Consider the following 14841-nt stretch of genomic DNA (forward strand, 5'->3'; position numbering starts at 1 on the left):
CCAGCACTAATGTTCCGTTATTCTAACAGTACGTTTGAACTGCTTTACTCAAAAAGAGAACACTGACAAGCATAACATCTGTTTCCAGATTTTGCTTATTGAGGGAAACCAGTCCCTAGAGTCTATTCTACATAGAGTGGATGTTTAGGAGAAGATGAGGAGCAGGAGTCGGTTTCTCGTTCAGCGTTAGAGAGAAATAAAAAAGTCGTTAGTTACTGCAACAGAGCTAATAGATACTCTGGATGTTTGCACAGATATCCAGTCCTTGCACCTGTGAAGGGCAGGAAAAGAGTCACTAGAAAAGATACGACTTTGCCCTGCCTGTTCTCCTGCTTCTGCTGACTTCTTGTGCAAAATGAGATATTTATGACTATTTATGACTGAATCGGGTCGGGGGTTGGAGGGTTTCCACTTAACTGACAAGTTCTCACAGCTTGAATGCAGCTGAAAATGAATCCACAGGTCAAGATGCATCCCCAGTTGCTTTCTGTATGTCTGGGACATCCCCTAAAGTGCTGACATTTCCATGGAGAGCTGCCAATTAGAAGAATGCCACCATGGTTCACCACAAGATTTGTAGGGGCAGAAAACAGCCAGTGGTGTTTTAAAATAGTTGATTTATCTGCGAGCTGCGTATCAGTAAAGCATGAACTTTGAGTAGATAAATTTGCTGAACCGAAAATACACAACATTTCTCAAATCTGTTTCTTAAATTTATTAAATATTATTAATATTATTAAATATATTTATTAATTATTCTTAAATTAATTAATAATTAATACCTGTTTTCTTGTTATTTATTCATACTGCCAGAAGGTATGTGTGCAAAACACACGTTTGGTTACGGCTTCTGTCAGAATGCTCTTCCCTAATATTTGACTTCTACAAAACAAACTTAAGGGCCATAATTGTAAATTTCCTTTGATGTTGGCTGTAAGAGAAGGCAGCTCTTAATTAAGCTTTTTATTTAGCTCAGTATTTTAAAGTTATAATTTGTAAGGATTTTCACTGTGAATTATTAATATACGTACACCTATGCTCAAGAAAACAATTCTTGTCTAAAAAGAATAAAAAGGATTGTGTTCCTATTTGAGATTAATTTTAATACACTTTTAGAAATAATCTATATACATTTTAGAAAATTTGTCAGAAGCAATGTCAGTAATTCCTGATGCCTATCATGACAAATTGGTATTCGGTAAGTCTTTCAGTCTTCAGCAGAATGCTTCTTAAAAGGAATTGAAGAAGTTGGCATTCATGATTAAAGACAACTATGCTTGAAATATTGAGAGTGAAATTTCAGCTCTATTAAAAGTAAGATACTGTCTTCATTTGCATTTCTGCCATAGCAAAGAGATTTCTAGTTTTCCTAGAAGAATGCCGTAGCTTATTTTGAAATGTGGAATATCTTTATCTTGTGAACATCTTAAGATCTGGAGGAGAAAGAGTACCAAAGCTGATTTGTGTCTGTAGTCTTGGGTACTGCAGTTTTAACCTGGATGTGCGGTTAAATCTGGAGCAGGGAAAGGACAAATCCCTCTTTCCTCCTTCCTTCCCTTCACCTTCACCCAACTACTTCCATACTTGAAGACCTCAGAATTGCTGATCAGTTTTCATTTCACTTTGCTTTAATTTTTGGTTAGCTCTGAAGTGGTCAGGCAGCTGGACTAGATGATCGTTGTAGGTCCCTTCCAACTGAAATAGTCTATTCTATTCTGTTCGTTCCCATTAGCTGTTTCAATAGTAAGAGTAAGCGATAAACTGGATTTTCTAAATTTTGGTGGAAAAGCTTATTAATACTACAAAGATGCCTGTGGTACTGCTACTGTTGTTACTCTCTTTGGAATTCAGGGTTTTCTGTCAGTACTTTGTCATCTCGGTAAATATCATGGTCTCATTAGAGTTCCAAATAAGGATAGAACACTTGAATAAAACTGGCAGTTACTTCATTTCTTAGTGACAGGAGGAAATGTGCATCACAAGTTTTGATACTCCTGTATTTTAGTGTAGAGCTGAATGTGGAATCTAGTACAGGAATGTAATTGTCACTCTTCTATAAAAATGTAGTGGACACTAGTGTGCCTGAACTGAAAGAAATAATTTATCTGTTAAATTACATTTAATTTTATCCAATTTGGTATTTGTACTTTCAATGCTTGTTGCATAATGCTTGTATCCAACTGGCAAGTCTCCAAGAGGGGTACTCCTAGTTTTGCCCATCAAGATTTTAGATTCTTATGTAGAAATTACTGTAACAAGGCATCAGCCAACATACCTGTGTGCTAGACTAAGTTACTTACAGACATAAAATTCCCAGTTTGTTTCGGGCCTTATTTCCATCAAGTTTTGAGTCTCTAAATGAATTATTTAGCTCTGAGGAACTTGCATAAAGTTTACATTGTTCTCTGAGATACCACAATGTAGGAAAATTAGGCTTGTTTATCGTAGCAGTAATAAATATGCCAACATGGTGTCTTTGAAACAGGCTGCAGAATGTGCTGGGAAATTGTTTCTCTTTCATTCTTCATTGCCAACTGCAGAAGCACCAGGGAAGCTGAGAAACAGAGATGACAAAAAACTACTCAATACAGATAAAGAAAAGGTATTTTCTATTCTGAGTTAACAAGGGACTGCTATTACGCTGAATTTCTCTAATACAGCCTTGATCTTTTTTCATTTATTTTCTTTTACAAAGATGTGTTGTTTAATTATATAATATTCCCATTCTCACTGTGCCCTGATTGTGTAGGTATATTGGTACTGGCCCTACAGGAACACCGAAGTAGAGCAGCCATTCCCGTCAATAAAGGAAACCTCCTAGCAGCAAATAATTCCACCCATCAAGAGCCCTTGCTACCTGCCCGTTCAGTGATTTGGTTCTCTTAAGAACGTACTGAGTCTGTGGGCAGCGGCAACATGTTCTTAATCGAATCCACGCCTCACTTTAAACTTTCACTTCTTTTCTTCAAGTGGGCATTTGGATTGTGGTTGGCTACCAATGGTATTGAATGTTATGACACTTGTATTTTTTAATTCTGTGCAGACACTCTTCCAGCCCCAGGTAAATTCTTACGAGGCCTTAGCCAGGGATTGCGTGGCTAATGGCTGCTGCGTGAATTTGTTCCTCTTCCCAAATCAGTATGTGGACGTAGCCTCCATGGGTCTTGTCACAATGTACACTGGAGGAACATTGTACAAGTACAACAATTTCCAGGTAAGTGATGCGGGTTTCCTGCCTTTCAGATAGTAACACCTGCAGATTTGTTGTTTTTCTTTTCATTTCAACGTGTGCTTTGACATTTAACATAGAAGTAGAGTGACTCTAGAAAACTTACTTATAAACTTCAGGGGATAAAATTCAAACTTAGAAATGACAGGTCAGGCTCAAATATGTATCTCGAAACAGTAGTAAGCTGGTTGGTATCTTAAAATTGAATCCACTTACTTGACTATGTGGCATCTGAGCAGGGAAATCAAGTACTCCTGTATATGCAGATAAAAATGTTTATGATACAGACCCCCAAAAAAGTCGTTAACAACAGTTGTTTGTTTAAAATTTCATGAGAATCTCTCTGGGGAATTAGGGGACTTTCTCTGTGTCAGGAGCTGAGCTGCAAAAGTATTTTTTGCAAAGTCAGCAAGGCTACTCTGTAATTCTTAAGGCTGTGCCATAAAATCCTAGCTAGGCTGCAAGGTTAAGTGCAAGAACGGCTGTTACTGGAGATAATTTGATTGAATAGAAATTCTGGACGTGGAAGCCTAGTGGTGAATTGGTGGACACTTGCATAGATAAGTTTCTGTTAACAAAACAACAATCAACATGGTTTCTCTCTTTTTAAAGGAAACTGTTAAATGTTAAATGTGAAAAGATTTGGGGGGGGGGGGGGTTGGGGTGTTGGGTTTCTGCTATGTTGCTGCCACCCGGTGGTGAACTGCAGCTTTTGTTTTGCGTTTCTAGCTCGATGCTGACAGCCCACAGTTCTTAAGAGACCTCAGGAAGGACATAGAAAAAAAGACCGGATTTGATGCAATAATGAGGGTTCGGACAAGTACAGGTAATGGTACCCGTTGGGAATGAATGTAAATATGAATGCATATGACTATATAATTTTAAATAATATAGTGCTGTAGAGATCACGTGTAAGATCAGGCTAACTGTTTTAACTTCATTATGTACCTCTTGAAAAGTAATTGGATAGACTGATAAAATGCATGAATATGTCCTTCCTGTATATGCCTCCATAATAATTGATTTTCAAATATGAGTAAGGCTTCTGATCATTATGTACGCATCTTGGATTGCAAGTTAAGTTGTATAAAAAAGTGTTGCTGCTGGACACTTACATGTTCCTTCATTTTCATACTTCAAATGACATTACTGTGTCTACTTTTCAAGCGTTCATTCTTACCTCAAATGCAAGTATTTGAGAAACATACACAGGCAAAGTGGCCAAGTCAACAGCGCAAAAGGTTCTGGGTGGTCTCGGAGTCACAGCGCAGCTTCATAGCCCATCAGCTTTTCCCTGTCACCCAACTGTCAAAAAATGCCATCGGCAAGGACAGTTGGTGGGACCCCCTGAGGCTGCAGATCCCTGAGGGAAAATGGTTCCCGTTTCTGTAAGCAAAATTGACTGACCATAAAAAGAAAGTCACAAAATAACGTCAATTTTATTTGCCATTTTTAAATAAAAGGATATGTTTGTTTTGTTTTAATCTGGCTGTAGGCTTCCGGGCTACGGACTTCTTTGGTGCTATTTACATGAACAACACCACAGATGTAGAGATGGCAGCAGTTGACTGTGACAAGGCAGTGACAGTGGAGTTCAAACATGACGACAAACTGAATGAAGACAGTGGAGCCTTAATTCAGGTAAAAAAGCTTAATTACAAGCAATGTCATGAAACTGTGAGCAAGAACTTCTGCAGCTGTAACAGAAAAAAAGTTACAGTGTAGAACTGATGGGAGCAAGGCACAGCTTGCACAGACTCTAGTGACATACTATCACTAATAAAAAAAGGTTTTAATTAATTAGCCAAAGGTTGCATCTTATCTCAAAAGCACAAAGAATGCCCCTTATGACAGGGCATGTTCACCTACCTCTATACTGCATGTTCTATTCAGGGATACCAAAATGCTTTCTAAACACTCACTGAGACCTTGACAGCTATTTTTTTTTTTTTATTTTACTAAATAAGTCTATTTGGAGTACAAGATTCATTACTGCTTATATGGAAACTGTTGTTGCTGTGGCATTCCTTGTGACAGCTCTGTTTAAGAGCAGTTCTCTACTGCTAAACATCACTTCCAACCCTACGGACTGCTCAAAACCCACCAGCAAGGGTACCTGTGCAATGAAAGTTCTCGCTTGCCAACTGTCAGCTGGCTGCCCTGCTCCCTCAGGCTCTTGGCACGTGAGTGCTAGAAGCCCCACAGCACTCGCCTGCTGGCATCATGATGTACTCTGTGAGTTATGACGAGAGACGCAGTGCCCTCTCTCCCATGCAGAGTGGTTCCAGTCTGAGAGGAGAGGGAAAAGCCCTCCATGTTCCTCTGCTCAACTGGATAGCCCTGCAAGCTCGGATCAGACTGGCCGCAGTAGCACCACTAGCACAGGAATTTTGCCTAGTGCATCCGGAGCTTCGTTCCTACCTTGAAAATGCCAGGCTGTTCCAGAGCTAATTAAACCTTTGCTTCCCGCCTTAGTCCACAACATGGGACAGTTCCTGGAAATGCCACTTAGGCAATAATTGGTATTTCTCTGTGTAAATTGCCAACAGACAGACTTGTGGTACATCTTTTGTTAGGAATGGGAGTATCCCACCCATTGTCAGATAATGGGAGGTGGTTGTTCACTATTCTAGATGTTTAGTCGTGACCTTTTTCTTGTTTAATGACACAAAATGTTACAGCTTGCAAGGTTTTAAACTTAAGACACGGAATTATCTGAACTTTGTATTTCTGTTCTGCTTGGCTTTTAGCTTGCCCCTATAAATACATTTCATAGGTCAGCAGTTAATCCCTGTAAGGTGAAACATCCAGTTTGGTACATCTGAAGTTGTTTCCCGGAGCCATGGTGCAGCAGTGACAGGGATGTATGTGCCATGTAGATGTTGCCTTTACAGCTCTTTCATGAGAGATACTTGTGGAAGTATCTAATGCAAGGCAGACTACAGTAACTTAGAGTCTGTCTTTGCCCTGCAGGCTCTGGCTCATACATGATATTGAAGTATCAACATTATATTGAAGTACAGTTGGAGTCATAAGGAAATTCTTAAATTACACCCTCAATTTTTAACACCTAAGCCCATGGTAGATGCAGGATACAGGGGCTAGCAGGACCTCTTGTTTCATAAGCAACTTATGTGAAAAGAACCACGACTTTTCAAGATTAGGAAGTTTTTCTGTGTTGTTTTTGCCAAGAGATAATGTGATGGGCAGAGTACGTCTCAGCAAGCTTCTCATCTCTTGTATGGTGTCTTTTCAGGTACACTTATTTGAACTGTTCAAGTATTACATAATTACAAAGTATGATTTCCAAATTTGCAATCAGTGGTCTCTTGTTTTCAGATGATACCATCAGTGTGTAGCAAATGAGAGTAATAAGCCTTTCAATCACTTGTATTATTTTTTATAGTTTTAAGATTAGTAACTTTTATAATGTCTAATATACTTCCATAAAAAATACAGGTATGTCAGTCCTATAGATGACAGAAACACTGAAGCAGCACTGTAAGGCTAGGCTGTCTTCAGAAGGAATTATATGCCTTTTACGCACAAAGTAGGCGGCTCTTGCACGACGGAGCTTTTTGTTTTAATACACAAATAAATGGTAAATTGCTTCTCTGTTGCAGTGTGCTGTCCTTTACACATCAATAAGCGGGCAAAGACGACTTCGCATACACAATATAGGTTTAAATTGTAGCTCCCAGTTAGCTGATGTCTACAAGACTTGTGAGACTGATGCACTTACCAACTTCTTCGCTAAGTCAGGTAAAGTTGTAACAGACCGATTTGGTTTCCTGTTTTACTTTGGGGTGGAGGAAGGGGAAGGAAAGGGAGCTGAAGCGATTACCTAGTGGGAAATCGTGTTTTGTAACTTGCTGCTGCAAGCCTGAGCAACTCTTGAAGTATTGTAAAATTGAAAAGACAAATAGATTACTTTTATGGCAGTATGTCTAAAATCTGTAATGCTTGTGAAGGTAGCTAGAAACATGTAACGCACAAAACTGTATTGGCACAGTAGTAGAAACGGACATCCTAGCACAGTGTTGGAGGTTTGGTGGGGTTTTTTTGGGCAAAGATGAATAAACGTTCTCCAAGATGCTGTCTGTAAAAGAGACTAAAAAAGCAGGCATAGACCTCAGGTTAGTAAATTAGAAGCTAGCAGAATACAGATACTTTAAGAGTATGTGTCCATCTTTAGCACGCTCTTCTATTTTTCTGTATTTGTAGCTTTTAAAGCCATTCTAAGCCAACCACTGAAGACGGTCAGAGAGATCCTGGTGAATCAGACAGCTCACATGCTGGCGTGTTACAGGAAGAACTGTGCCAGCCCGTCGGCAGTAAGCCAGGTAAAACCCATCCGAACTCAGTCCTCCCCCAGCCACGCTTTGCAGCAGATGAACGACCACCCCTGCAACCTCAGCAGGGCCAGAAAGGAAAATTTCAGGATGGACTTTTCCTTTTCTTTCAAATATAATTAATGACAGGTGGGATTCAATGCTAGCAATTACAACACACGGAGGCTGTTGTTCCCGAACAAATGGCAATGCCTTTGAGGAAACTGATGCTCAGATTTTGAGGCACTTTAAAAGATAGCAGGAATGGTTGACTTTCTGACACTTTTTTGAATGACAGTTGGCAATTTTATATATTAATGCTGAAGTTAATAGGAAGGCCCAAGGACTCTGACAATGTTGGACGCATTTGATTTATATTAGTGCTTTTGATCTTTAAACTGTATTTTCCAATTCTTTCTTCTTCTTCTTGAATGTAACATATAGATTAGAATTATTAGTACATCCTAATTATATGACTTAAAATTCAGTCCTCCAGTAAAAGCAACAGTTGTTTCCTTTTAAATTATTTACCCTTATGTCCTGGCAATTCAACTGAGAGAAAGATTAAGGCTTTTACATGCCATGCAATCCTTCCAATAATCAAAAACCTGGGCAATGAATTGTTTAATGTTAGTGAGGACCAACTATGTTAGAAATAATACCAAAGAGACGCTTGCTGTGGACCTTCATTTCCCTCCTAAATTATTCAGAGAAAAAACACTTTTCCTATGTGACTCCCCTTTAATTTAGTACCTAAAAATGAGCACGGGTTACAGGGAGATGACAGCATCCAAGACAACAACTACAGTCTATAGGGCAAATAATTTCTGTTGGATTCTTACTAAATGTATTAACTGTTCAGAGCTGTCACATCTGGTTTGAAACAGCAGGTACAAAAAAGCTTTCTGGTTTTTTTTTTTTTCTCTTTCATCAAAGAAAACAAGCAGTGGTCTATTTAAATGTTTGGAAGTCCAGCTCTCATTCCCCAGCACATGGGAAATATTAAATAACAAGCTTTCTCTGCCTCTCAGCTCATCCTTCCGGATGCAATGAAGGTGCTGCCAGTGTACGTGAACTGTCTGTTGAAGAGCTGTGTGCTAGTCAGCAGACCAGAAATCCCAACGGACGAGCGAGCTTACCATCGACAGCTGGTCATGTCTATGGGGGTAGCTGACACACAGTTGTTTTTCTATCCCCAGCTTCTGCCAATTGTGAGTATGCTGTTTGCACACCTTTTCATTGTCAGTAAAACTGTTTTCAGTATGCTGTGATTTTAGAATTGTGCAGATGCAGAAGAGATTCTGTCTGCTGGGCAAGTGTTACACTACCACCTGGGATTGCGTTTTTACTGTGATGTAGTTGCTAGTTGAAGTAAATTGAGGAGGGAGGGTAGAACCTCTAGTGTAACAGAAAATGGGCAAGTAATATTATCAATCGTTGACATCAGCATCCTGTAAGAATGTCAGTGTACTTTTAGCAAGGTTTGTGCCCAGGCTAATGAAAGATGCTGGCTTTACTAAAGATCAACACTGGTATGCAAGTGTCTCCCCGCTTATGGCAGGTCCTCCTTTGCACACAGTGCATTAACTGAAAAAGAAGAGGTTTGATTTCTAATTCCTCTAATCTGGAAAGGAACCATTAAGATGTACTAAACCTTTCAACAGTTACTTTTCAGTATCTAATTAGAGCTTTGGTCACCTTGAAGTCACCAAGTCTACAACTCTTGTGCGTTTTTGCCCCACAGCACAGCCTGGATCTGAAGAGCGACGCTGTCCCAGCTGCCGTCCGCTGCTCTGAGGAACGTCTCTCAGAAGGAGGGGCCTTTCTTCTGGCCAACGGTCTGAGTATGTTCCTATGGCTGGGGGTCAGCACACCGCCAGAGCTCATCCAAGGGCTTTTCAACGTGCCATCCTTTGCGCACATCAGCACGGAGGCTGTGAGTAGACGGAGACTAGTCCCTTTTTCAGAATGCATGATTTAGTAAGACCAGACTGCTAATCAGAGAAACAAGTGAGGCAGATTTTCGTCATTCAACAAAAAGCAGAAACAGGTGACCAGCAGAAGGTGTTAAGACACCAGAAGTTGTTAATAAGCTTTTACACTCCGAACACTTACAGCAGAGAAGCTTTTACAACATTAAGCCTTTTTAAACTTTCACCATTGCAGATATTAAAGTCCTATTGCATGTGTATTGCTAAAATCAGAAAAAAACTTTGCAATAGTTAGTTTCTCCTGATAATGAATTTTCATACAGTGATTATTTTAAACGGAAAAATGGCTTAGACAGATGAGTTTTTAAGATGAGACAGACGAGAGACATATTTTTGTGAAGGAGATGGCATTTCCCAGTTTAGAATGAAATCCAGAGTAACTTGCATCATAAATGTCAGCAGCTAGTCTTGTATGAATGCCTAAGAGATGTGACTGGAATGTAACAACCTGCCGTGCTTTCATTCTAACAGACATCACTGCCTGACCTGGACAATCCATTTTCTAAGAAATTTAAGTCAATACTGGAGCATATCCAGAGCCAAAAGCCCTACACTATGAAGGTAACTAACTTCCCTCTGCCTCAGCTCATTCCTCGTACCTGTTGAAAAGAGCGCTACTGGCATTGACAAAACTTACCGGTAGCTGTAGAAGGTTTTACATATCAGGAACTTTCCTGTACATCACCGAGTTCCAGCACGCATTGTAGACACAAGCATCTCAACTGTGCTTAATTCTTAATCAAAAGAGCTTTTCAGGAGGTAGTCAAGTCTAAAGGTTACCATTCTATTCTGCAAACCTTAATTCACCTAGTGTCTCTCTCCTGTGTTCATAAATACAGCTACTGAAATGTGGCAATTCATTTATTAGTTCTGGGTTCTTTTCCCGCCTCAACAGCATACTGTAATAGAATATATCTACATACAGGAAAACTGTGCAGGATACCGATTGTGTCCTAAAAATATGTCTCTCTTATTTTTTCAGCTGATTATAGTGAAACAACGGGAGCAGCCAGAGATGCTTTTCCGACAGTTCCTAGTAGAAGACAAGAGTATTTATGGAGGAGCTTCTTACGTGGATTTCCTATGCTGTGTTCACAAAGAGATCTGCCAGCTGCTCAGTTAAGGAAACTCAAGTATAATTTATCAGTTTCTTTTTGATTTCGCAAGAGGGACAGTCACCCGTGCCTGAAGGCTGGCCCACAGCTCTACCGTACCCGGGCATTCTGCTGTGCTTTAGTGAACCTTTTCTGTGCTCTTTTTGTACAGTTTCATTTCACACAACCTCTCACTGAGTATTTAGCTTACTTACAAAGCTGTAGAATAGGAAGTTCTGCACTCAGGTATTAATCTTCTGGGAGTCCTGACTCTCTCTCTAAATGAATTGCCAGATTTCAAACTGTCAATGCTTAAGAGCATATGGTATGCATTTATTAAAATATAATTTAGAAAACACTTTAATTATTCCTTTTGCTAGCCATAAGTTGTACAAGAGCCAGGAAAGATACTAAAAATCTATACAGAAGAGGAAAAAAAAATACAAAACTGCTTTTTCTAAGTGAGGGCATACAATTGAATCAGACTTGCAGTAATCATGTAGTTCAATTTGAGTACCTCAACATCCTTCATGTAAAGCTAATCTCTAAAAAATAATCCCCTTTTTCCTGGAAGGGACAAACATTACTTTCTATAGAAACAGAGCTCTGGGTAACCTTCCACACCTGGGGTTATCCAGGACACATCAATGCCTCAGTCTATAACTGGACTCAAGTAAGTTAACAATAGTGGACCACAGGAAGACCAGTAATGAAACAATCCTTTTGCTAAGTTTGGCAGATAGATAATGCTACACTATTATGGTACAATTCTCTAGTCTTAAGGGCAGCAATTAATTTCGCATACTATTTAATTACATTTTCAAAACTGAACACATTAGGTTTTATTTAGTACATTTGCTAACGGGAATATCCCAATACTACTTAGACAGATAAACATCTGTCCCTCAAAATTGCAGTGGCAGGTCAACTGTAAGACAGTTGACACATTCAACAAAGGTTATTTGTGGTGCTATAAAAAGAAAGCCTCTTGTTTAATACCAGTTCTATTACAGTGACCTCCTCTCACATGACTGATTTATTCAACAGTCACCACTTTGAAAAATAAGCCTCTGCCTAGTATCAATAGTTAAGGTAGAATTTAGAAAGCCAGAGTCTTTGAAAGACACATTTACCTCAGATACAAACTGATGAAGTATCTTTAGGACCAACATCTCTGCATGTGAGGTTTGAACTTTTCCAAACTTGAAAAGCTATTGTTACAAAAATCAGTGTTTCAAAGAAAGCAAAAAACCCTCAGAAGTAAGGATAAGAGTTGGGCCTCATTAAAAAAAAAAAAAAAAAAAAAAAGTGCCTTTAAACATGTTAGCATCACTACTTAGTGTTTATCATTTTAATATCCAAGATAAGCAGTCAAGATGCATATTTTTTTTGTTTGACAGCTTATCAAAACAGTTGTATCCTTATGCATTGACTGAGAGCTCTTAAAGTACGTAGCTATATTACAAAAGGATCCTCAGACTGAATTCAGCTGCCAAGACAAGCACTTTTTAGCTGAAGATGTTACCCTGTAAAAAGTACTTGTTGCCATTCCAAATCAGTGTACTTCATAAAATGACACCAGCAACTGTATGTGTAAAAAATAAGCAATTATTAAATATAATCATCGTGTATGTGTTTATTTTTTCATATACTAAGTTCTCTAAGTTTTTTATGCTATCTATCATCAGCCTCTGCCAAAAGCTATCCAACACCTCTTAAACAGCAGCACCTAAAGTCACTAAAAAAAAGCAGGTCACTACAGAGGGTGGTTTAGGGCAACTAGCAATGGAAACTGGCTTCAGGGTTCATTCAACTCCTCCCCCTGCCTTGCCCTGTAAGCACAAGACGACAACTAAGCACAACAAGACAACATAACAAGTTTGTTACACTCACTTCAGGAGCCAGGGAACATGGCAAAGTTAACTTAGCAACAGTAATTCCTACGCAGCGTAAACAATGCCATGCATCCAACAATTAGTAAAGACAACTGTAGGTCACCTTCTACTCTGACTTTAAAGACAGGCCAGCTTATCTGGCCTTACAGAATTTTCAGCATGTTTCACTGTTAGCATCAGCCGCAGTTATGGTAAGGAGACTCCCTCAAACTAGGTCTCAAATGTGCCAAAACAGTCCAGCAAGTAAACTGTTTTAGAAAAAATCACCAAGCGAGTACGTCAGGAAATGGGAAGACACAGCAGTGCTCACACAGTAAGGCAGTGTACTTAGGGAAACGTTTGCACTCAGCTACTGAACAAAGTTCATGTCAGCTGCAATGAATGAGAGTTTCTGTCAGAGGTAGGAAGCTGGTGAGCTGCATCCCAGACAGCTCCTGCCCCAGCCACGCCTGCTCAGAACCCATTTCCTTACCTTACTCCATGGAGTCTGCCAATGGCCAGAAGATCACGTCTGTACTACCACCACATGCGTCTTCTACTCGGTCAGTCTTGCTTGTGTGGCCTGAACTGACCAACTGCTTTTAGGGCGACCCGTTTCACACGCAGAATTCTGGAGCAAAGCGTACGCGTCACCTGTGCACTGGCAAAGCCTACAGAGAGCCAGGACTTCAGGCACAGAGGTGCTATTCAGAGCAAAGTTGTAGTAAGACAAAGCTGTATTTGCATAGCTAATTCATCAGCACTCCAGCCTTTCACATACAATTAATTTTACCTGCATTAAGATATCATAATGGCTAAATAAGCATTGAGATAGACACACGTTGTTAGAGCAGCTCTTGCAGCAATCGTAAAAGTTATCACACAGACATACAAGTGCAATTCTTGTCTCCAGCATAAACAGTGGGACTCTAATAGTCAACTCAGATTTACAGTAGTTAGACATCCCCCCCCCTTTTTCCTTTTTAATTGCTGCAATAATTATAAGCAAAATTACTTCATGTTTCACCACAGAACTTAACCTACTGCTTGCTTTTTCACCCATGAGAATAGCCCTATTATGAAAAGGAGTAGCAAGCTTTCCACCAGGTTATTAAGTTGACCTTCATCACTGGGCAATTTCTACTACAGCAATGAAGTTGCCACCAACTTTACCAATTTTGGAAGGAGAAATTGTTTTTTCTACTATATACAGAAACAGTGGGTCTCATTATCAATCACTTTCAGTTACTCAATGTATCCCTAAAAAGCCACGTTCAAGAAACAAGACTAATAGATATTTTCAATGTAATGGGCTTGAAGTCTTCATTTATTCTCTTCTAGAGTGCATTCTGGCTATTTCTGTCCCCTGCCAAGGATTTTAAAACACCCGAGTATTCTAAAATTAATCTCTTGACTTAATGCCATTTAACTTCCATTGTCAGATCAAAATTGTTCTTTAGTGTGCAGCCTAAACTCCACTCTGCTGAACAAAGCATTCAGTATCGATGAACGTATGCCATGAGCCTGTGTTCACAATACCGCGCTGGGGAAGAACCTCAAGCGCCCCCCCCCCCCCCCCCCCGCGCCCCGAGAGCGTTGCCCGCTAACCTGCACAGCGCATCCAGCACGCCAACCAACTTCTGATAACCAGCAGTGTCAGGAAGTGGAAAGCATTCTCAAGCTGATAGCTGGATGTACACACAATGACTTACAGTTGACTGATGGCTTAAAATCCCTTTGAAGCTACATGCTAAGACATCCCGAGTATCTTGTCAGTGCAACTGTTGAATCCTTCACTTAATTCATATAGGGTGCAAGGTACTCAAAGTACTATAAGCTTCTTCCAGCATGGAAGGACATGACAAGATCTAGACAGGCATCCCAACTCACATTGGTGGCATTATGCATTCAGTAAAATCAGAAAGGAACAAACTTGTTAGGCTTTTTATCTTCAGGGACAGCATGCTCAAATTAAGTCTTCATTTACTTGTGGTAAATGAAATATTCATCAGTTCACTGATTATGAGCGTTATCCTCCTCCTCCTGTTAAAGCGTTACAACGGAGAAATTAACTGACAACCGGTAATGAAATTAAAAGCTTTTCATCTCTAGACACCACTTTAGATACGGTCCAAATCAACACTGATTAGAAAAATGACCAGATGTTTTACTGTATCAGTGGGAGATGGGGGGGAATAGCATCTCACTACAGCATTTTCTCCTCCACAACCACAAGTACGCGACATCGGTGTACACAGCCCCATGTGCTACTGTCTTACCTTTACAGGCAATCTATCCCCGTTGAAACACCACCTTCAGATT

The 14841-nt window shown here is 39.8% G+C and overlaps 1 protein-coding gene across 4 annotated transcripts in view; it reads left to right on the top strand.

The window, feature by feature from the left end:
- The window catches only part of SEC24D (SEC24 homolog D, COPII coat complex component), a 134230-nt gene extending 122304 nt beyond the window's left edge, over nt 1-11926 (top strand). For all 4 annotated transcript variants that reach the window (XM_050895247.1, XM_050895249.1, XM_050895248.1 and 1 more), the window contains 10 exons: nt 2486-2602; nt 3044-3214; nt 3959-4055; nt 4725-4870; nt 6853-6991; nt 7454-7572; nt 8592-8771; nt 9305-9496; nt 10023-10112; nt 10534-11926. In XM_050895247.1, the coding sequence (XP_050751204.1) occupies nt 2486-2602; nt 3044-3214; nt 3959-4055; nt 4725-4870; nt 6853-6991; nt 7454-7572; nt 8592-8771; nt 9305-9496; nt 10023-10112; nt 10534-10674 (1392 nt within the window). In that variant the 3' untranslated portion in view covers nt 10675-11926. The remainder of the gene's footprint in view (nt 1-2485; nt 2603-3043; nt 3215-3958; nt 4056-4724; nt 4871-6852; nt 6992-7453; nt 7573-8591; nt 8772-9304; nt 9497-10022; nt 10113-10533) is intronic.
- The last annotated feature ends 2915 nt before the right edge of the window (nt 11927-14841 follow it).

This window comes from Gymnogyps californianus, chromosome 4, assembly GCF_018139145.2.
Source record: "Gymnogyps californianus isolate 813 chromosome 4, ASM1813914v2, whole genome shotgun sequence".
In the NCBI taxonomy this organism is placed as follows: domain Eukaryota; kingdom Metazoa; phylum Chordata; class Aves; order Accipitriformes; family Cathartidae; genus Gymnogyps; species Gymnogyps californianus.